The sequence below is a fragment of the Oryctolagus cuniculus genome, chromosome 5 (genome assembly GCF_051225735.1).
Source record: "Oryctolagus cuniculus isolate XC-2025 breed Fujian yellow rabbit chromosome 5, ASM5122573v1, whole genome shotgun sequence".
NCBI classification, from domain to species: Eukaryota; Metazoa; Chordata; class Mammalia; order Lagomorpha; family Leporidae; genus Oryctolagus; species Oryctolagus cuniculus.
The window spans coordinates 120,652,688-120,675,614 of NC_142871.1; the positions used below are offsets into that span (position 1 = coordinate 120,652,688).

Consider the following 22,927-nt stretch of genomic DNA (forward strand, 5'->3'; position numbering starts at 1 on the left):
TAATAAAGAGTACATCTAGAAGCTTTTAAAATAATAGGCTCTATCTTGAGGCTGTGTGACTCTGACAAGTATTTAGGAATTCAGGCGAATAGTTTGTTATGTGGGATTTTGATCAAGCCCTTTGTCTCTGAATCTTGATTTCTAAAAATCTACAAAATGCTGACATTGGACCCAATCACATAGTATAAATCTATGCTGTTTATCAGGAGTATACAGTCTTAGTGTTGGAATACTTTATAAATTGCTGGAGAAGTAAGTTACTACAGAAGTTATTCAGCCCAACTTATGTGTTCATGGAGAGTTTATGAGCATATTAGTTAAATGCGAAGACTTGAAACCTAGCTGTCTAGGTTCAACTGCTGGCTCTTCTGTACCTCAGTTTCCTAATCTGTAAAATGCTGGTGTTGTGAGGATTAAAACTGCTACTTTCTGAGAAGTCCTTAGAGTCTTCTATGTACTTGGCACATAGAAACCTTGCATATTGGAGATAATGCCTTCACTCAGTTAACCAAAGGAGATTCTGAATGGAAAGAAGAGCAAGAGCTAATACATAGAACCTGGGTATTTGCAGTGAACAGTAAGTAATCTAATATTTCTAGAACACAAACGTCTAGAGGACAAAGGCAGATATAAGTCCAAGAGGTAAGCAGAGACCAGGTCATGTAAGCTTTGAATGCCCAATGCCTGTTTGTCTTTTCACCACATTTTTCTGTTACCTAACCCAATGTTTGTTACAAAGTAGACATTTTGAATGAAAAAAAAAATTAGGATGCTTTACTATATCCTCCACAGAACTAAGAGCCTCTGAAACATTTTGTGAAGCATGTAATAGAGTCAGATTTGCAATGCTGTCCTGGTGTAGAACTGATTAGAGGGAATTAACAATATAGTCAGTAAGACCAGCTAAGAGGCCACGGAAGAAGAGGACTGGAGCTGGAACAAGGATGGTGACTATGGAGAAGAGAAGCTAGCATTATAAAGTGTCAGTTACAGGAAGCAGAACAGAGGAAGAGGTAAAATCAGACTGATATACCTTTTTCCTTTTCCCTTCTCACCAAATAGCTCCCATCTCTTCCCGTGTTTCTCTTCTAGGTCCGTTCTTATTCCTGTTGAGTGTATCCTTGCTCCACCATGTTGAGGGCTAAGACTCAGCTTTTTTCACGTTCACCCCATTACCTGAGGGGGTTAAAGGAACCAACAAGCTCCAGGATAATAAGGCAACGATGTCTACATCAGCAACAACCACTTCATCCAGAATGGGCTGCCCTGGCTAAAAAGCAGCTGAAAGGCAAAAACCCAGAAGACTTAATATGGCACACTCCAGAAGGAATCTCTATAAAGCCCTTATATTCCAGGAGAGATACTAAGGACTTACCTGAAGAACTTCCAGGAGTGAAGCCATTCACACGTGGGCCATATCCCACCATGTATACCTTTAGGCCCTGGACAATCCGCCAGTATGCTGGCTTTAGCACTGTGGAGGAGAGCAATAAGTTCTATAAGGATAATATTAAGGGTAAGTTTTTACTCTGAGACATCATATTTATAAACCTCCTAATCGTGACTTTTTTTTTAACTTTTTTTTTTTATTTGACAGGCAGAGTTAGACAGTGAGAGAGACAGAGAGAAAGGTCTTCCTTCCATTGGTTCACTCCCCAAATGGCCGCTATGGCCAGAGCTACACCAATCCGAAGCCAGGAGCCAGGTGCTTCTTCCTGGTCTCCCATGAGGGTGCAGGGCCCAAGCACTTGAGCCATCCTCCACTGCCCTCCCGGGCCACAGCAGAGAGCTGGACTGGAAGAGGAGCAACCGGGACTAGAACCCAGCACCCATATGGGATGCCAGCGCTGCAGGCGGAAGATTAGCCAATTGAGCCTCAGCGCCGGCCCCGTGACTTTTTTTTTCCAGAAGGGAAGCTAGTTAATCTCTGTAAAGATGATATTCACTTTATAAATTTGTAAAGACTATACTCTGAAAAAAAAAAGGGATATTTGACTTTCCATGGTCAAATGAACAAATGAGTCAGAATAAAGTGCTAAATCCTTGAAAATAAACAACTCCTATGTGCACATTATATAAAAAGACAGGTAAAATGAAATTGTATGGAAAAAAGAGATATAGCATTATTAGATTAGGAGCTAGATGGGAGGGTATTTTAAATAATACTCAAAAGAACTAGTAAATGATTTAATGTGTTGCCAATAAATTCAGTACAATTTGGCATTCATTTTCTGAAAATAGTATTTACTAGTTCTTGCTTATCTATAATATAATCATATTTTTGAATGTTAAATTTGAGGATTTTTATGTTTTTATTGCCCATGGAGGATTGAACTTATATTTAGTGTAGACCATTTTAGTTACTTAAAAATTTTGTGTGGTTTTTATAATTCTGTTCCCAGAATGCCACAATAGTCAACACATCCCATTATGATCATGTAAGATAAAATAACAAGAAAAAGTAAGCATCCAAATGTTAAATATTAAATATGTTAACTATATTTGAAAAGTTAGATCTTTTCATGAATTATATAAATATTTTGATCAAAAACTTTGACATTAAAAAAATAGAATATCTCAGCTGGTACTGAGATAGGGCAGATATTGTGTTCCTTCCATTCTTATAGTGAGATTCAGAACTTAATATCTGTACTTTAGCACATGAGAAACAGTTGACTCTCTTAGGAACTTAAATATCTTTAGGTAAATTTGTATTGGCATGTTTGGACATAAAAATGTTATAAAAGTATGCTATGTTGAGACGAATCAGCACTCTTCATAGTGTTAATCAGTTACCTCAATGCGAGACTTTTTAACCTTACATTATTTTTCTTTATATTTTTAGCTGGTCAGCAGGGATTATCAGTTGCCTTTGATCTGGCAACACATCGTGGCTATGATTCAGACAACCCCCGAGTTCGTGGTGATGTTGGAATGGCTGGAGTTGCTATTGACACTGTGGAAGATACTAAAATTCTTTTTGATGGAATTCCTTTAGAAAAAATGTCAGTTTCCATGACCATGAATGGAGCAGTTATCCCAGTTCTTGCAACTTTTATAGTAACTGGAGAAGAGCAAGGCGTACCTAAAGAGAAACTTACTGGTACAATCCAAAATGATATCCTAAAGGAGTTTATGGTCAGAAATACTTACATTTTTCCTCCAGAACCATCCATGAAAATTATTGCTGACATCTTCCAATATACAGCACAGGTATACTTTTTGACTCTCACAGGTTTTGCTATGGTTGTTTGAATGTAGGAATTTTTTTACAAAATGCTGTAAGCTAATTTGAATTTGGTAACTCAGTCTGAGGAGTAGTTATAGTATACAACTAGGGTGTTTTATTGTTTTGTAATAATTTTATGGTCTGTCATTACCTGTAGGAATCTGAGGAATAGACATTTACTATATTGCCTTTATTGTTTTTCTCTGATATGTGGTAGAATCAAAGAAGTCTCATAATTTACACTTTATTTGTATCCAGTGGTGTTGGACACATGGGGTGGATCATGATATCTGTTTTATTCCTTTTGAAAGCGGAATTGGAAGGTATTACTTGCATCTGAACCCTTGACTAGGCCTTACTATTCACCCTTGGGTTAGATTCATCTTCCTCAATGAGAGAGAGAGAGACAGAGACGGAGACAGAGACAGAGGAAAAGAAGGCTCCTACAGTGTTTCCATGGTAGCAGCAATCACTCTGGAGAGGAACAATTTTTTTCTGCATTTTCCTTTGAGCAAAAATTCATTTTTAAGGTTTTTATTTATTTATTGAATATAAATTTCATATGTATAGCTTTTAGCACTATAGTGTTTGTTCCCCCCATTCCCACCCTCCCACCCCCACTCCCTCTCCCATTCCATTTTTCATTAAGATTCGTTTTTAATTCACTTTATATACAGAAGACCAACTCCATACTAAGTAGAGATTTCCACTGTTTGCACCCACACAGACACACAAAGTATAAAGTACTGTTTGGAGACAGTCCTACATGAGGAGTAAGTACACACTGACACCTGTTGTTGATTTAACAATTGACACTGAGGCGCTTGTCATGAGCTGAGCAATTCATATATATTTTCCCTATGTTTCACACTTTGGGTCTTGTTAGCAGTGATCTCCTTCTCCTTACCTACCTTAAAGTTTGCCCAATACTTCTTGGCAAAGAGAATATCTTTGCACCATCAAATCTTTTTTTATCTCTTGCCTTCTTTTAATTATTAACTCAGAACTCTTGCAAGCATTGGCTACACTCCACATTTAATATTTAGCCTTTACAACTTTGCAGTTTTATTTCATTTCATGTATTACATTTGTCCACATGAGCGTATTGAATAGAATTGTTTGTTTCTTATCAATTTTTTAGATTTCAAGAACATTTACACAGGAAGATTTTGTTTGGGAATATATGGCAAACACAAATAGCAGTTGCTCAAACTATTTAGAAGTTAATTATCTTTCTTTTAAAAAATCAGAGGGTAGGTTATGGGCTTGCTTATATGCTACCTCAACAGTTACCAGGGTTCCATCCTCCTTTTAACTTTCTTGTCCTCTCTTGTTAGAGTTTCAGCTCGTGCTTAAGGGAGAAGGTGGACCTCCTTGGTGGCAGAGAAGGACCCCACACCTCTAATTTAAAGGGGGCTTGCAGGAGGAACACCCAAAGTCTCATTTGTATCTCAGTGGACACACATAATATTAAGAGAAAATTGTACATGTAACTCTTAATACATTGGCCCTCTAAATTTATGGTTCCACTACTACAACAGAAGAGAGGAGAATGGTTATTGGAGTAGACTGTAGTAGTTTGTGCTGCTAAATACTTGGGTATTTCACTGTTTGAAAGATTCTGATGTCATAAACAAATTCATAATTGCTTTATATAATCCCTCATACATGTGATAACATACCAGCTTCAGAGGTAGACCACAAATGTTTTATTTATTTATTTATTTATTTAAAAGATTAATTTATTCATTTGAAAGTCGGAGTTACACAGAGAGAAGAGAGGCAGAGAGAGAGAGAGAGGTCTTCCATCTGCTGGTTTACTCACCAATTGGCTGCAATGGCCGGAGCGCTACACCGATCCGAAGCCAAGAGCCAGGAGCTTCTTCCAGGTCTAGCACGCGGTTACAAGGGCCCAAGGACTTGGGCCATCTTCTACTGTTTTCCCAGGCCATAGCAGAGAGCTGGATTGGAAGTGGAACATCCGGGTCTTGAACTGGCATACATATGGGATGCTGGTGCTTCAGGCCAGGGCGTTAACCCACTGTGCCACAGCGCCAGCCCCCACAAATGTTTTATTAAAGTACTTTGTATTTTTTAAATTTTTAATTGTGACAAAATGTATGTAACATAAAATTATCTAAAACATTTGGAAGTATACAGTTCAGTGGCATCAGGTACATTCACATTGTGGTGCAATCTTTGCCACCTTCTAACTCCAGAATTCTTAGATTTTTCTTCTTTTTTTTAAACATTTTTTTAAAATTTATTTATTTGAGAGATAGAGTTACAGACAGTGAGAGGGAGAGACAGAGAGAAAGGTCTTCCATCCGCTGGTTCACTCCCCAACTGGCCACAACTACTGGAGCTGCACCAATCTGAAGCCAGGAGCCAGGAGCTTCTTCTGGGTCTCCCATGAGGGTGCAGGGGCCCAAGCACTTGGGCCATCTTCTACTGCTTTCCCAGGCCATAGCAGAGAGCTGGATGGGAAGAGGAGCAGCTGGGACTCAAACTGGAGCCCGTATGGGATGTTGGTGCCACAGGCAGAGGATTAACCTACTGCGCCACAGCCTCCGGCCCCTCTTTGATTTTTCAAAGCTGAAATCCTGTGCTTATTAAGCAAGAACTCCCCCTTCACCTCTCTACCCTCAAGCTGCCACTGGCAACCACATTCTTTCTATAGCTCTGAATTTGACTATTCTGGTTTCCTCATATAAATGCAATCATATGATATTTGTCTTTTATGATAGTTTATTTTGCTTAATATAATATCCTCGAGGCTTATTCATGTTGTAGCTTGTGTCAGGATTAATTTTTAAGGTTGAATAATACTTTAATACTTCAATGTTCTGCTGTTTCTACTATTCCTAAATTCTGCTAGTAGCCTTCTCTGCGTAGAGAAGTACATGTTTCCTTGTTTCATATATGTAAACTCTAAACTGAGTCTTTCAATTCCATGCGATTCTATGCCCTCATTGATTTTGTGATAGACTATTTTTAAAAAACTCTTCATTAATTATAAATTAAATATTTGAAAATGTAAAATATATAATTATATTTTGGATATATGGTGTAAACTCATATACTACATATGATAGGTCCATGTTTTCTGTGTATATGGTATATTTAATCCATACCATACATTAACAATGAAAACGACATTTTTTTGTTCCTTTCTATGTTAAAGCCCTGGGCTGCATTTTTTGGCATCCTATATGGGCACTGGTTAGAGTCCTGGCTGCTTCACTTCCAGTCCAGCACTCTGCTAATGTTCCTGGCAAAGCACTGGAGGATGGCCCTAGTACTTGGACCACCACACCCATGTGGGAGACCCTGAAGAAATTACTGTCTCCTGGCTTTGAATTGGCTCAGCTCTGACCATTGTAGCCATTTGGGGAGTGAACCAGCAGATGGAAGACCTCTCTCTGTCTGTACCTCTCTGTGTAACTCTGTCTTACAAATCTTTAATAACAACAACAACAACAAAGATATTTAGCTCTAATTCGTTTCCACTAGGAGAATAAGAGATATAACTTGATGGATGGTTCATGGATCAATTGGTTCAGTTTGAGAGTGTGGGCCAACGTTGTGGCCACCTGTTCTGATGCTGGCGTCCATATCAGAGTGCTGGTTCAAGTCCCAGATTCTTTACTTCCAATGGAGCCCTCTGCTAATGTGCCTGAGAGAGCAGCAGAAGATGGCCCAAGTGCTTGGGCCCCTGTCATCCTTGTGGGAGTTCCTGGTTCCTGGCATTGGCCTGGCCCAGCCTCAGCCCTGGACACTCATTTAAGGAGTGAAGGTCTCTTTCTCTCTGATACCCTGCCTTTTACATAAATAAATATATAAATAAATCTTTAAAAATAATAGATTGGAGAATAAATAAATGTAACAGATAAGCAGTAAATATTTTCAGATAGCATAAACTGAGAATATCTGAGTTGAACATGATTTTAAGATAATATTTGCTTTTAGAAAATTAATTTCATAGAATCTTTTAATATTTTTATTCATTGTGATTGTTTTATTTAGCACATGCCAAAATTCAATTCAATTTCAATTAGTGGATACCATATGCAGGAAGCAGGGGCTGATGCCATCCTGGAACTGGCCTATACAGTAGCAGATGGATTGGAGTACTGTAGAACTGGACTCCAAGCTGGCCTGACAATTGATGAATTTGCACCAAGGTAAGTAAAGCTGGGGTATTGTCTCACCATTAAGAAAATATACAGGACCATTTTATGAGTATACAGCAAAATATAGCTAAAATGAGTTTTTAAATATAAATGTCATGCTAGATTTAGATTATCTTACATTTTATCTGAGTAATAATGAGGGAATAAGCCATTATTATTTTTTTAAAGGTTTATTTAAAATTTTTTTTTTTTTTGACAGCCTGAGTGGACAGTGAGAGAGAGAGATAGAGAGAAAGGTCTTCCTTTTCTATTGGTTCACCCCTCAATGGCCGCTGTGGCCGACGCACCACGCTGATCCGAAGCCAGGAGCCAGGTGCTTCTCCTGGTCTCCCATGGAGGTGCAGGGCCCAAGCACTGGGCCATCCTCCACTGCACTTCCGGGCCATAGTAGAGAGCTGGCCTGGAAGAGGGGCAACCGGGACAGAATCCGGCTCTCCAACTGGGACTAGAACCCAGGGTGCCAGCGCCGCAAGGAGGAGGATTAGCCTAGTGAGCTGCAGCGCCAGCCTATTTAAATTTTTGAAAGGCAGAGTTATAGAAAGGCAGAAGCAGAGAGAGAGAAAGAGGTTTTCCATGTGCTGGTTCACTCCGCAGATGGCCACAATGGCTGGAGCTGTGCTGATCCGAAGCCAGGAAGCAGGAGCTTTTTCTCAGTCTCCCACATGGGTGCAGGGGTCCCAGGACTTGGGCCATCTTTCACTGCTTTCCCAGGCCATAACATTGAGCTGGATCGGAAGTGGAACAGCCAGGTCTCAAGGGATGCCAGCACTGCAGGTGGCAGCTTTACCCATTACGCCACAGCGCTGACCCTGCCATTATTTTTTATAAGCAAAAACATCAGAATTAAATTTGGGCATTTTTTTTGTAGATTAGAGGAATATCATCAGCTGTTCAGAGAACATGATTAACTTGTGCATTTTAACAAATTATGCTGAAATGTGAACATAAGGCAAAGACAATTTTATTCTTTTTGGTTTTCCATTGAAAATATGGAAGTCATCTATTACCTTTTTTTCCGTTGTACTCATTTAATATAAATGTATTGAAATGCACAGTACTGTAGAAATGTTTTGTTTCAAAAGAGCTTGTCCTTACAGTTGTGTGAAAATCATGTAAAAACTTAAATGAAGTTTATGATGTATTTGAATGTGGGAGTCAAAAATCAGTCAATGGTTCAGTTAGTGCAGCAGTCACTTATGAAGCTCTACTGGAAGCCAGGCACTACCATAGATGTTGGCAATACAGCACAGGGAAAACATGACTTGTACTTTCGGCAAGCTTTTAGCCTAGTGACTGCTCCTTTATATAGGATATTGAACACTTACTGTGACAGCAGTTCTCAAAGTGTAGTCCAAAGATTCCTAGGGTATAACAAGATCCCTTCTCGAGTCTTTGAAGTCAACGCTGTTTTCACTGCTACCTTGAAACTTTACCTTTTTCATTTTAATTTTCCCAAGAGCTTATTGTGGTGTTTTCTAGAAACCACATGTTAGGAGCCGGTGCTGTGGCGCAGCGGGTTAAAGCCCCAGCCTGAAGGGCCGGCATCCCATATGGGGGCCGGTTTGAGTCCTGGCGGCTCCTCTTCCCATCCAGCTCTCTGCTATGGCCTGGGAAAGCAGTGGAAGGTGGACCAAGTCCTTGGGCCCCCGTACCCACATGGGAAACATGGAAGCATTACCTGAAGCTCATCTGAAGCTCCTGGCTTCAGATCAGCATACCTCCAGCCGTTGTGTGCAATTGGGGAGTGAACCAGTGGATGGAAGACCTCTCTCTCTGTGTGTCTACCTCTCTCTCTAACTCTGTCTTTCAAATAAATAAAATAAATCTTTTTTTTTTTTTTTTAAAAAAAGGAAACCACATGTTATGTGATGTTGCAACAGATTGAATATAAAAGCAGAAAAAAGACTCCAAGTGTTTTTTCTTTAAGTACACAGCAAGGGGAATTACAAAAAAAAATGCAAAGCAATTTTTTTATTTAAATTTTTTTGTTAAGAATGTATAGTTATTTTTCCAGAAAAATGTTATTCATATTAATATGTAGGCTTATTTTTACTTTAAGTGAACTGGTAAATAAAATATTGATAGTTATTACCCAAGTAAAGAACTGTTCTTTAGAATCTTCAGTAATTTTTAAAAGTGAAAGAGATTCTGAGACCAAAATGTTTGAGTATTGTTGTGTTTAGAACTTCTTCCAAGTATACATTAAGAATTTTTGGGAGCTGGCGCTGTGGCTCGCTTGGTTAATCCTCCACCTGCGGCACTGGCATCCCATATGGGCGCCGGTTTCTATTCCCAGTTGCTCCTCTTCCACTCCAGCTCTCTGCTGTGGCCTGGAAGGGCAGTGGAGGATGGCCCAAGTGCTTGGGCCCCTGCACCCACATGGGAGACCAGGAAGAAGCTCCTGGCTCCTGGCTTCGGATTGGTGCAGCTCCGGCCATTGCTGCCATTTGGAGAGTGAACCAACAGAAGGAAGACCTTTCTCTCTGTCTCTCTCTCACACTGTCTATAACTCTACCTATCAAACAAAAAAAATAATTTTTATTGTTTTGATTTCTTAAGACTAGGTTATTTTATGTAAGGAATCACAACTTTGTTCGATTAGAAACAGATAAGCAATGCAATGTGTAAATTAGCTACAGAATATAAAAGGGAGTAGTAGGGTTGGGATCAAATTGGAAAACTATATGCCTAGACAAATGCATGATCATTAAAAAAAAAAAAAAAAAAACTTTGGAAGCAAGCACTTGGCCTCATGTCAAGACGTCCTTGTCCTTTATCAGAGTACCTGAATTCAATACCCAGATCTGCTCCAATTCCAGCTTTCTACTACGGCAGATCCTGTGAAGCAGCAGTGATGAATCCAGTAAAAGGGTTCCTGCCTGGCACATGGGAGAATTGGATTGAGTTTCCAGTGCCCAACTTGAGCCCAGCCCAGTCTGGAGCCATCACAGGCATTTGGGTAGTAAATTAGTAATGGTATCTCCTTCTGTCTTCCTGCCTTACAAATAAAAAAAATTAAGATTTATTTATTTGAAAGGCAGAGTTATATATAGAGAGACAGAAAGTGAGTGAAAGAGAGAGAGAGAGCGCTTCTATATTTTGGTCTCAAAATGCCTGCAATAGCCAGGGGTGGGCCAGCCAAAAGCCAGGAGCCAGGAGCTTCATCCAGGTCTCTCACATGGGTGGCAGGGACTCAAGTACTTGGGCCATCTTCTGCTGCTTTCCTAGGTGCATTAGCAGGGAGCTGGATTAGAAGTCTCGAACTGGTGATGCTGTGACTTTACCTGCAGTGCCATTGTACCAGCCACCCAAAATTTTTAGAAATAAAAAAAAAAAAAACTTTCATTAAAGAAAAAACACTTTTGGTGTTCAAACAAACTAGCCAATGTATTGTTTTATTCCCTTCATAGATGACCCCTGCCTTATATATTCATATTGTAAATTTCTAAAATTTCTTTCTTTTTGCGTGAATCTTTCCTTAGTTGAGGACACAGAGGAGATTCTTGCCTAAAGAAAACCAATTTCAAAGTAAATAACCCTTACCTGAAGTAAATAATCACAGTTATTTCTTTTGCATGCATAAAATTATGATTTTTTATGTTAGGTTTGCCATTACTTAAATATATGTTCAATCCTTTTAACTCAAATTCAGTTGTTTTATATTAAAATATGGACTGATTTTTCTAGTGTGTAATACAGTTTCTTTTCCTGTTTCATATTGTTAAGTTTTAATCAAATTCTGGACTTAACGTTACTATTTTAGGTTGTCTTTCTTCTGGGGAATTGGAATGAACTTCTATATGGAAATAGCAAAGATGAGAGCTGGGAGAAGACTCTGGGCTCACTTAATAGAAAAAATGTTTCAGCCTAAAAATTCTAAATCTCTTCTTCTAAGAGCACATTGTCAGACATCAGGATGGTCACTTACTGAACAGGTACACATAGTTTCGAAAATAGAATTTCCTGGTGGGTATTTGTCCTTGTAGTTAAGGTACTGGTTAAGATATGTATGGTTTATATTGGAATTCTTGGATTTGATACCCACCTCTGGCCCCTGACTCCAGCTCCCTGATAATGGAGATTCTGGTAGGTAATTCTGGTAGGTAATAGTGATGGCTCAATTAATTGGGTTCTGAGAGAAACCTAAATTTCCTGTCTTCCAGCTATGGCCCTGCCCAGCCTTGGCCATAGCAGTCATTTGAAGAGTGAACCAATGGACATGACATCTCTCTTTTTCTCTCTCTGACTCTCAAATAAATAGATTTAAAAATTTATTTTAATAATTTTTAGTAAATTAATTATATATATTCTTTTGAGCAACATTGGATAAGTCAGGTACTGGATTTAAGAACCTGTGTGCTAATATTTTAAAATGATAGGTATTCTGAAGCATAATTCACACTTCCATTTGTATTTACTACCCATATTGTAACAAATAAATTTGGCTCCCTCTAGTGGTTAACAGGATAAAAATCATTGAAGTCTTAGCTTCCGTGTAGTGCCCTTTGACTTTTTTAAAAGTAAAAGGGGCGGGTGTTGTGGCACAGTGGGTAAAGCCACTGTCTGCAACAGCAGCATCCCACAAGGGTGCACGTTCTTGTCACAGCTGCTCTGCTTCTGATGCAGCTCTCTGCTAATGGTCTGGGAAAAACAGAGGAGGATTGTCCAAAGTATTTAGGCCCATGCCACCCACATGAGAGACTTGGAAGAAGCTCCTAATTCCTGACTTCTGCATGGCCCCGTGTTGGCCATTTTAGCCATCTGGGGAGTAAAATAGTAGATGGAAGATCTCTGTCTCTGTGTCTGTCTCTCTCTCTGTAACTCTGACTTTCTAATAAATAGATAAATCTTAACCACCATGTTTATAGCCAATATTTGGAATCAACTGAGGTGTCCATCATCAGATGAATGGGTAAAAAAATATGATATATATATATATACACACACGCATGCACATGCACACAATGGAATATTATTCAGCTATAAAATAGAATGAAATTTTACCAGTTGCATCAAAGTGGATGGGACTAGAGGACATCATGTTGAGTGAAATAAGCCAGAAAGAGAAAGACAAATACCACATGTTCTCCTTGTATGTAGGAGCTAAAATTAAATAAAAAAAAAGAAAGAAATGCTTGTGTGCATCAATATTGCTGCAAAAGTATTTTTTTCAAACTTTGTTTTATATTTATGTCAAACTAATATTAAGAATGTTATGCTACTATAGTTAATGATCTGTGATTGCTTTAAAATTTTTTGGGTGAAATGGTCATTTTTCCATTCAATTACTGTTTATAGCCACTGCCTATATTCTTACTAAACTAGGGTCTCATTGCTTTTCACTTGTTAAGCTTCTTATTTAGTGAAGCATTAAGCCTTTTTACTATAATGTAAATTAAAAATATGTTATATCAAATACTAAAGAAAGAAAGGAAGAGGGAGGAAAGAAGGGAATATCATTGTATTCTTAGAATTGTATCTACAAACTATGTTAAATCTATTAAAAACTAATTAAAAATTAAAGTCTGAATTAGAAGTAAAAGCCATAATTTAATTAGTACTCTATTATTATAATTTTAAAATGAATATTCTGAGTCTAAAGTTGCCTAGTTAAAATTATTTTACACACATTTGTTTTATTTGTTAAAGCTATTTTTAATAAACTTTTTAAGGATTTATTTATTTATTTGAAAGGCAGAGTTACAGAGAGTCAGAGACAGAGAGAGGTCTTTTATCGCTGGCTAACTCCCCAGATGGCCTCAGCTGCCAGAGCTGGGCTGATCGGAAGCCAGGAGACAGGAGCTTCTTCTGGGTCTTCCACACAGGTGATCTGGGCCATCTTCTGCTTTCCAAGGCCATAGCAGAGAACTGGATCGGAAGTGGAACAGTTGGGACTCAAACTGGCCCCTATATGGGATGCCAGCACTGCAGGCAGTGGCTTTATCCTACACCATAACGCTAGCCTCAATGTCAAAGCTGTGTTGTTTAAACAAGCAAACAATGAGACCATTTAAGCATGATGAATAATTAATGTTATTCTGTTAAAATTGTGTGGTGATCTTGTTTGTAGACATGTTCTATTTACATATTAAATTATTTTGATACATTGTATAAGTTATAATTTTAAAGTTACATTGCTTTTATATGCTTAAAATGAGTAACAGCTAAATAGTGAGACTTTTATACATAGAGGTATAGAAATTTTCAGATTGGTAGAAACTTTATTAATCCTTTTTGCTTTAACCTAGTTATTTATACAGCCAAGGAAACTGTAGTTCAAGGAAGTCTAATGGCTTGCCCAAATGATGATTAGGAACATAATATACTTGAATGCAAATTTGCTTTCTGATCGTACCTTGCTTGTTTAGTCTCTGTATTGTGCTATATTTGTATGTACTATGTATACATATATATATATATGCTATATTTGTATTGACTTTGAGATATATTGGGTAAATAGGAGATAGTGAATTCTGAGACGAAAGATCATATAATCAAAGTAGTAAAGGTATATTTTGTGATATACTTATGGAAGACTAGACACAACAAATAATAAGATAATGTTTTAGTGCCTAACCACAGATTAAACATTTTACCTCAGTTTTAGTTCTGGTTTGTTCACTAATATGTGTAAGTTTATTTAATACTCAGAAGCCTAATGTGGATGGGTATTGGCATAGAGAATATAAAGCAATCACAACTTAATTATATTGTTTTTATAGCTAAGTAACTGTCAGCTGTTTGTTTTGTTTTTTATCCAACTGTTTTAGGACCCTTACAATAACATTGTCCGTACTGCAGTAGAAGCAATGGCAGCTGTGTTTGGAGGCACTCAGTCTTTGCACACAAATTCTTTTGATGAAGCTTTGGGTTTGCCAACTGTGAAAAGTGCTCGAATTGCCAGGAACACACAAATCATCATTCAAGAAGAATCTGGGATTCCCAAAGTGGCTGATCCTTGGGGAGGTTCTTACATGATGGAATGTCTCACTAATGATGTTTATAATGCTGCTTTGAAGGTCAGTTTCTCCTATTGGCAACTTTGCTTTTAACATTTATGGATTTATAAGTCAAGATTTATTGATTTGTTTGATTTATAACAAATCACATGTATTTCTATTGGTTTATAAAGATGAGAGAAAAGGAAATATAGATTTGATTTTATAGTTTTCAAAATTGAAACTTGATTTACAAATATGTTGGAATTTTGTATTAAATTATTCAAACAGTTCAAAAGAAAGCTAGCATTAAAAAAAAAATCTTGTAGAGAAAAAGAACTGTAATCCTTTGTCTTTTTTCATACATCTTGGAGTAAGTTAGATCTTTATTGGTTGCTTTTTGTTTTGATCTGCATTTTATAAAATTACACATGCATACTGTGTATTCTAGTTTCATCAACTTTTGACATCAGACATTAGACTTCAGATATTATGCTGGTATGGTAGTTTAGTATTTTAGCTGATTCAGACTCTTTCTTTCCTTCCTCTCTTATGAGAGATCTTCAGAGTTCATGGACAATGTATATTATGAAAATATTATGCCTGAATTTCAGAATTTTTGCACAAAAATGAGCTTATCTTTTAACTCCATTTTCTATGAGGCTTGTGAAATAACTTGTATAGTCTTATCTTAAGTCCTCTAGTGCTCTCATTTGATTTAAACTGGTTTCTCTCTAGGCCTACTGACCATTCCTGTTCTTTGATTTCTCTGCCATTATCCTGGAAATATTTTTATACTTCTCCATGATGAATTTTGAATCCTGTATCCTGTGTTTATCTCTATGTTGTTATGACACACATCTTGCAGCAACCTCCTGAAATGGTGTAAGAGATCAGTTATTTAAAGTTTGCATGTTTGAAAATTCCTATATTCTATTCCTATACTTGATTGGTAGTCTGATTAGCTTTGATATTTCAGGAATTTGCCAACAAGTTTATAAACATTGATCTGTTTTTTATTCTTGCTTCCAATATTTCTTTTTTTTAAAGATTTGCTTTTTATTTGAAAGGCAGATTTGCAGACAGAGGGAGAGACAGAGATAAAGAAAGGGGGAGAGAGAGAGAGAGAGAGAGAGAGAGAGATCAATTGATCTACCATCTATTGGTTTTCTCCCCAAATAGCTGGAATGGCTGGAGGTAGACCAGGCCAAAGCCAGGAGTCAGGAGCTTCTTCCATCTCCCTTGTGGGTGTGGGGGCCCAAGCACTTGGGCCATCTTCTGCTGCTTTCCCAGGTGCATTAGTAGGGAGCTGGATCAGAAATGGTACAGCTGGGTCTGAAATGGTGCCATATGGGGTGCCGGAGTCATGGCGGCTTAATCTGCTATGCCACAGTGTTGGTCCCTAGCTTCCAGTATTTCTAATCAGACATTTGATGCCATTCTCATCAGCATTCTTCTTAAAAATATCAGGATCTCATCTTTATTGTGTTGATGTATATCTACATTGACCTGAACCTTTGATGGGTCCTTTTCATACTACCTCTTTTTAAAAAATATTTTCATAGCTCTGGGAAATTTTCTTATGTTATTTTTCTTTACATAGTTTATTGCTTCTGTTTTTTCATGGGTTCTCTTTAGAACTAATCATAAGACAGTGGACCTCCTTAAATAATATACTGATACTCGTTTTTTGAATAATGCATTTCTGATTTTTTGATTTCTTCTCCTGGAGATCCATCACCTTTATCTTTCTACTTAATACTTTAGCATCCATTTGATGTATTTTTAACTTCTAAGAGCTCATTTTTGTTTTTCTGATTTGCCCGCTACATTGTATTTTGAACAATTGTTTCATTAATTTCTTTTTATTCCGAGGATAGTAATGATTGCAGTTTGTATTATCTCTGTTTTCTCTGTGTACTTTGTGTCTTTAGTCTTACTTAGAATTCAGGCTTTTATTTGAGCAACATATTTTACTCTTGCTTTCCTCCATAGTTATTGTTTGATAATTCATTACCTCTCTAGATCACTTTTTTTCAGAAAGTAAACTTCAGTTCTCCTGACTGAATGAGTGAGGCGGTTGCAAACTCTCAAGTAATCCCCTTCTTTTTAACTTCCCATCTTTCCTTATCATTCTTTGGAATCCAATATAGATTCTTCTTTCTTGAATTCTTAGGGAAAATCAAGATTGACCTTCTTCCTTTCTACCCAATTATATATCTTTCCACCATTTATTTTCTATCTTTATATCTGAGGCTGTGATAGAAGGTATAGATAGTTCCTTGTTTCATTAAAGAAGGAATTAAATAATTTCTCTATTGCTCAAATAAAAAATATAATTACATTTTGGTGGGAGGAAGGTTATGGGGGGAAAAAGCCACTATAATCCAAAAGTTGTACTTTGGAAATTTATATTTATTAAATAAAAGTTAAAAAAAAGTATAATTACATTTTGAAGTATACTTTGTCTTTGCTTATATAACTAAAAATAAGTATGAAAAAACTGATGCTATCTTTAGTTTTCTTCCAAGTCTTAAATGAGAGGTTTTGTGTTTTCCAGAATATGAGCAGTCTTCCAAAAGTTCATGGAAGATGTGTCTTATGAAAAAAGCTACATATAGATTTCAAAACTTTTGCAAAAGAAAGTTATCTTTTGATTACCTCTTCTGTGAACCTTTTGAAGCACCTTTGTGAACTCGTTTTTTTACAAGTAACTTTAAACATATAAATCCTAATTAATAGCATTGATGTTTATCTTTCTTGTGAAATATTGATTTATAATTTTACTAGTAGTAATTATATAACATTCATAAATAATTTATATACTTTAAAAATTTCATATTCTCTTCTAGTTTTATTCACCATTTTTTCTTATTAGCTCATTAATGAAATTGAGGAAATGGGTGGAATGGCCAAAGCTGTTGCTGAGGGAATACCTAAACTTAGAATTGAAGAATGTGCTGCCCGAAGACAAGCGAGAATAGATTCTGGTAAGAAAGTGGAAAAATGTATATATGAAATACAATATTTGAAAGCATAGTTTTTTTTGAAGATAACAAATACAATGGTACTTCGAAAATTTTGTGGCAAGTAGGGGCTCACATGATGTACCTGTTTAAGCTGCTGCTTGTAATACCCATATCTCATATAGGAGTGCCAGTTTCAGCCTGACTACTACACTTCTGATCCAGCTTCCTGCTAACGTGCCTGGGAAGGCAGTGGAAGAAGGCCCAATTATTTGGGCCCCTGCCTCCCTGTAGGAGACTGAGATGGATTTCCTGGTTCCTGGCTTCAGCCTGGCCCAAACCTAGCCATAGCTGTCATTTGGGGAGTAAACCAGTGGAAGGAAATTCTCTCTCTCCCTATTACTATGCCTTTCAAATAAGTAAATACATAAATAAATAAATAAATAAATAAAACTTCAAAAGTTTGTGGAAAACAGAATTTAAAGCTAATTTATTTTGGAGTAATTTTTTAAACTAAAGTTTGATATTTATTTAACTTTTTAAGGTTAAAAATTACATATAATGAAGTGTACAGAACTTAAAGGTTATCATTCAGTGAGCTTTGAGGAGATGCCAGATGGTCAGCCTCATGAGTGTTGTGGGTCATTTGCAGTAACTTTGGGTATCAGCTCAATGGAAGGGCCAAAGGCTTTCAAGACCAAGAGGCCAGAATTAAGGTGCTTGGAAGGAACAGAAACCAGGAGGGGAAAAGGGTGGAAAGCCAAGGGATGAGCCCCAAGAATCCCAGGGACCTGATTTTTTTTTTTTTTTTAACATTTATTCATTCATTTGAAAGGCACTGTTACAGAGAGGCAGAGGCAGAGAGAGAGAGAAAGAGAGAAAGGTCTTCCATCTGCTGGTTTACTCCCCAAATGGCCACAATGGTAGGAGCTGGGCTGATCTGAAGCCAGGAGCCAGAGCTTCTTCCGGGTCTCCCACGTGGGTGCAGGGCCCCAAGGACCTGAGCCATCTTCCACTGCTTTCCCAGGTCATAGCAGAGAGCTGGATCAGAAGTGTTGCAGCTGAGACTCAGACTGGCTCCCAGATGGGATGCCAGCTCAGCAGGCGGTGGCTTTACCCACTACACCACAGTGCCAGCCCTGATTTAAAGAAGGATTTTAAAATTAATTTTTATTTATTTATTTTCATTTTATTTGAAAGGCAAAGAAACAGAATGAGAGACAGAGACAGAGAGCTTCCAGTGACTGGTTCACTCAAATGGTACAAAAATTTTTGAAATCCATGAATATGAGGGATCTTGAAAAAGTTCATGAAAATGCATATTATTGAAAAGCTATGAAGGATTTCAAATTTTTTGCACTTAAGTAAACTTATCTTTTAATTTCATTTTTTTAAAAAAACTTTCTGAGGTACCTTCATATGTGCCTTGTGACCAGATGTCACCAACATTTTGAGGATAACACTGTTGATGGTTGTTGTGCTGTGTTTTGGAGAGTTCTGATTCCACTAATCCATAATACTTTTAGACTATCTTTTTGGCATAAAACTGTGAGAAGGACAGACATGGTCTCTGTTCATAAAGACTTACATTCTATTACAAAAAAGAGAAAATGAACAAGTAAACAATAAATAAAAATACAGATTGTGATAAGTGCTATGAAGGAAATAGAATATAGCCTGGGATAGGGGTGATAGGATGTCTTTAGGTAACTTTAATAATCTGATAGTTTTCCATAAAATAAATTCTTTATACATAAAAAAGAACTTTTTAAAAACGATTTATTTATTTATTTGAAAGTCAGAATTACACACAGAGAGAAGGAGAGGCAGAGAGAGAGAGAGAGAGAGAGGTCTTCCATCCGCTGATTCAGATGGCCGAAATGGCTGGAGCTTCACCGATCAGGAGCCAGGAGCTTCCTCTGGGTCTCCCACGTGGGTGCAGGGGCCCAAGGGCTTGGGCCATCCTCTGTTGCTTTCCCAGGCCGTAGCAGAGAGCTAGATCGGAAGTGGAGCAGCTGGGACCCAAACTGGTGCCCATATGGGAATATATAAGAATATTAAGTGCAAGAGCTGTGATGTAGTGGGCTAAGCCTCTGCCTGTGGTGCTAGAATTCCATATGAGTTCTGGTTCATGTCTTGGCTGCTCCTTTTCCAATCCAGCTCTGTGCTGTGGCCTGGGAAAGCAGGGGAAGATGGCGCTAGTGTTTGGGACTCTCCCTCTCCTTCTCTCTGTATCTCTACCTATTAAATAAATAAAATCTTTAAAAAAAAGAATTAATGTAAAATATTAAACTTATCATGAAAATACATGACAATCACACTATACCTATTAGGCATTTGTTTGTGAATACAATTTACATATGATTTTTCTTTATGGGAAATCAACAGGTTCTGAAGTAATTGTTGGAGTAAATAAGTACCAGTTGGAAAAAGAAGAGTCTGTAGAAGTTCTGGCAATTGATAACACTTCAGTGCGTAACAAGCAGATTGAAAAAATTAAGAAGGTATTAATAGCTGTTTTTACTTTAGTTTTTTTTGTGTTCCAGAAACTAGCTAAGTCCTTATATTGTCCTACTTAATCCTTACAACAACTGCATGAGGTGGGTATTATTTCCCATCATTTTAATGATAAGGAAACTAAAGATAAGAAATTGAAAAACTTGCTCAAGATGAGTAGTTGATAACCAGAATGCAATCTAGGTCTGTTAGTTATCTAAAGGAAACTTGAAATATCATTCAAATATTCTCTAAGTTCTATTTTTTCCTTTCTTCAGTGTTCTTTCTAAATACTTAATGTAATTGACCCATTTGTTTCTAGTGTCTTGCTGCTTCAGAAAAAAAAAAGCCTAAATAGTTTATACTTGGGAAAATCAGGGGTGTTATTACTCCTTCTTTCTGATTTATCAGGACTATACCAAATTAGAATTATTTTGGAAAATCCTGAGTAAATAAATTAAGTGGATGAATGAAAATTCCTTGGCAGAGTTACAGAGAGAGGTGGACAGGCAAAGGAGGAGTGAGAGAGAGGGAGGGAGGATTTTCATCCACTGGTTTACTCCCCAAATGGTTGCAATAGCCAGGGCTGGGCCAGGCCAAAGCCAGGAGTCTGAAACTCCATCTGGGTCTCCTATACAGATGGTATAGGGGCCCAAGGACTTGGGTGCATTAGCAGGGAGCTGGATTGGAAGTAGAGCAGCCAGGACTCGAACTGGTACCTGCTATAGGATGCTGGCGCTGCAAGCAACGACTTAACCCACAGTGCCACAATGCTGGCCCTTGATCTTTTTGTTTTTGTCTCTTATTTTTGAGGTTAGGATTATTGAACAATTCGCATTTACTATATGTCAGAATCTAATCTTCTGACTTCTGTCTCCTTGACCTTTTCCCTAAGATCAAATCCAGCAGAGATCAAGCATTGGCTGAGCGCTGTCTTGCTGCACTAACTCAGTGTGCAGCCAGTGGAGATGGGAATATCCTGGCTCTGGCCGTGGATGCAGCTCGGGCAAGGTGAGGACATGTAGGTCTAGAGATTTCCAAGTGCAAAAAGTGGCCAATGGAGATCTTCTTAGTATATGTAAATAAAAGATTGATCATATAAACCATGTGAACCCAAAATAAAATAATGAAAATCATAATAAATTTAATTCTGTTTTTCTTAAACATCTGTACATTTAAATCACTCATACATTTTGAATGGAGTATACTAATAGTTGTGTATTTTACTATGACTCAAAGCATTTGAAGCTTTTATGATGAATCCATTTCACTGATTTTCAGGTGCCTACCACCTTCCTGTTTCAATAATTAGATGACCCTTAGAGGGTAAAATATTTATCTGATGTCATACCATTGCTTTTGAGTTATTCTTAATCATGAAGCAACCAGAAGAAAACCAACTTCCTTCTTTGTTTTTTGTTTGTTTGTTTGTTTGTTTTAAAGTCTGTATATTTTAAGGGTAGAGTACTTTTAAAAATTGTTATCAATTTTATATCTCCTATTGACATATTGCCCCACTGGGTTTGGTTTCCTACTGGCTTTACTGTTTTCACCAGTCATTTCTTCTTTGAATGGTATGTGCAAAAAGATTTACTTCTTATCAAAGTTCTGCTCTTTATTCATTTGTATTGTTGAATGGTGAACCATTGAGATACTTGCCTACTTGGAGTTTTAAGTGCAGTCATTTTTTGGTTGACAAATATTGAGAAGAGTATAATTCTTAGGCATCAGGCATCACTTTTTCATACAGATTCTCAGGAAAGATGTTTTCATAATACATTAAAAACCTTATTTAGGTTTTTGACATTTATTTCTACTTATGTGATAAAGTTCATTTAATTGTATTGACTATTAAAGTAAACAGATGTCTTTACTTCAAAATAATGTTATTGGAACTTCCATATACTATTTTAGATGTACAGTTGGAGAAATCACAGATGCCATGAAGAAAGTATTTGGTGAACATAAAGCTAGTGATCGTATGGTGAGTGGAGCATATCGCCAGGAATTTGGAGAAAGTAAAGAGATAACAACTGCTATCAAGAGGTAAAATGTCAGGTTTTTCTGAAGCCAGAATTTTATCTTTTTTGTCACATAATCCCCTTAGTTTTGTCATGTATAAATATTTGAATTGATTTTCCTACAAATCTGTAATACTAGTAAAACTAATAAATATTCACTGTAGTATTTATATTATATATATTAAATACAATGATTATAAAAACATATAAATATAATTAACACATAATTCCATAGCTTTGCGTTATATATAATCATTATGTGTAAATATTTATACATACATATATTTTATAGTTGTACACTAACATGTTGATGACATTTGGTAAATGATGGACTGCATAAATTATGGTGATTCTATAGAATTATGATAGAGGTGAAACATTTCTATCACTCCATGATGTCTTTCTTCCTAGCCATTAATACATTCTATAACTCACATGTATATGGTATGCTGCTTTATGTGTATGGATAATTGTATAGAAATATATTTATTGTATAATGTTATATACAATAAATAGTACTGGATAAATATTAATAAGCAACTGTGTTATGGGTTGTATATTATTTTTAATCATTATGTTATAGTTTATTTCTGCTTACAAAAAAAAATGTTTACTCTAAAACTGTATGCTATGTTACGTAGGCAGCTGCCTCATACAAAAGTTCTTTAGAAAGTTTTTGGGAAAATGAAATTAAAAGATAAGTTTATTTTGGTGCAAAAAATTTTGAAATCCATGTATGATTTTTCCCATAATATTTTCATGAGCTTTTTTTTTTAATTTATTTTTTTATTTGAAAGTCAGAGTTTCACAGAGAGAGGAGAGGCAGAAAGAGAGAAAGAGAGGTCTTCCATCTGTTGGTTCACTCCCCAGTTGGCCTCAGAGGCCAGAGCTTTATGTGCTACGCCACAACGCCAACCCCTTAGGAGCTTTTATAAGGTTCCTTATACATCTTGTGTTTATAGTGTCTCTAGATCGCATCATTTTATCCTGTGCTTGATTTAGTTTTGTGTTGTTTTGTTTATCACTGCTATAGAAGCAGTAAGCTATAACCTGTATATACATCATATCCTAGGTGTATAGTAGG

The 22,927-nt window shown here is 36.9% G+C and overlaps 1 protein-coding gene across 4 annotated transcripts in view; it reads left to right on the plus strand.

The window, feature by feature from the left end:
* The window catches only part of MMUT (methylmalonyl-CoA mutase), a 30,764-nt gene that overhangs the window by 2,096 nt on the left and 5,741 nt on the right, over positions 1-22,927 (plus strand). For 2 of the 4 annotated variants that reach the window (XM_002714489.6, XM_008263026.5), the window contains exons 2-10: positions 1,093-1,516; positions 2,846-3,213; positions 7,256-7,413; positions 11,186-11,357; positions 14,193-14,441; positions 17,239-17,350; positions 19,715-19,830; positions 20,718-20,833; positions 21,737-21,868. In XM_002714489.6, the coding sequence (XP_002714535.3) occupies positions 1,132-1,516; positions 2,846-3,213; positions 7,256-7,413; positions 11,186-11,357; positions 14,193-14,441; positions 17,239-17,350; positions 19,715-19,830; positions 20,718-20,833; positions 21,737-21,868 (1,808 nt within the window). In that variant the 5' untranslated portion in view covers positions 1,093-1,131. Of the gene's footprint in view, positions 1-1,092; positions 1,517-2,845; positions 3,214-7,255; positions 7,414-11,185; positions 11,358-14,192; positions 14,442-15,098; positions 15,244-17,238; positions 17,351-19,714; positions 19,831-20,717; positions 20,834-21,736; positions 21,869-22,927 lie in introns of those variants that run through there. The other 2 variants (XM_089333203.1, XM_089333202.1) reach the window with 1 other exon arrangement.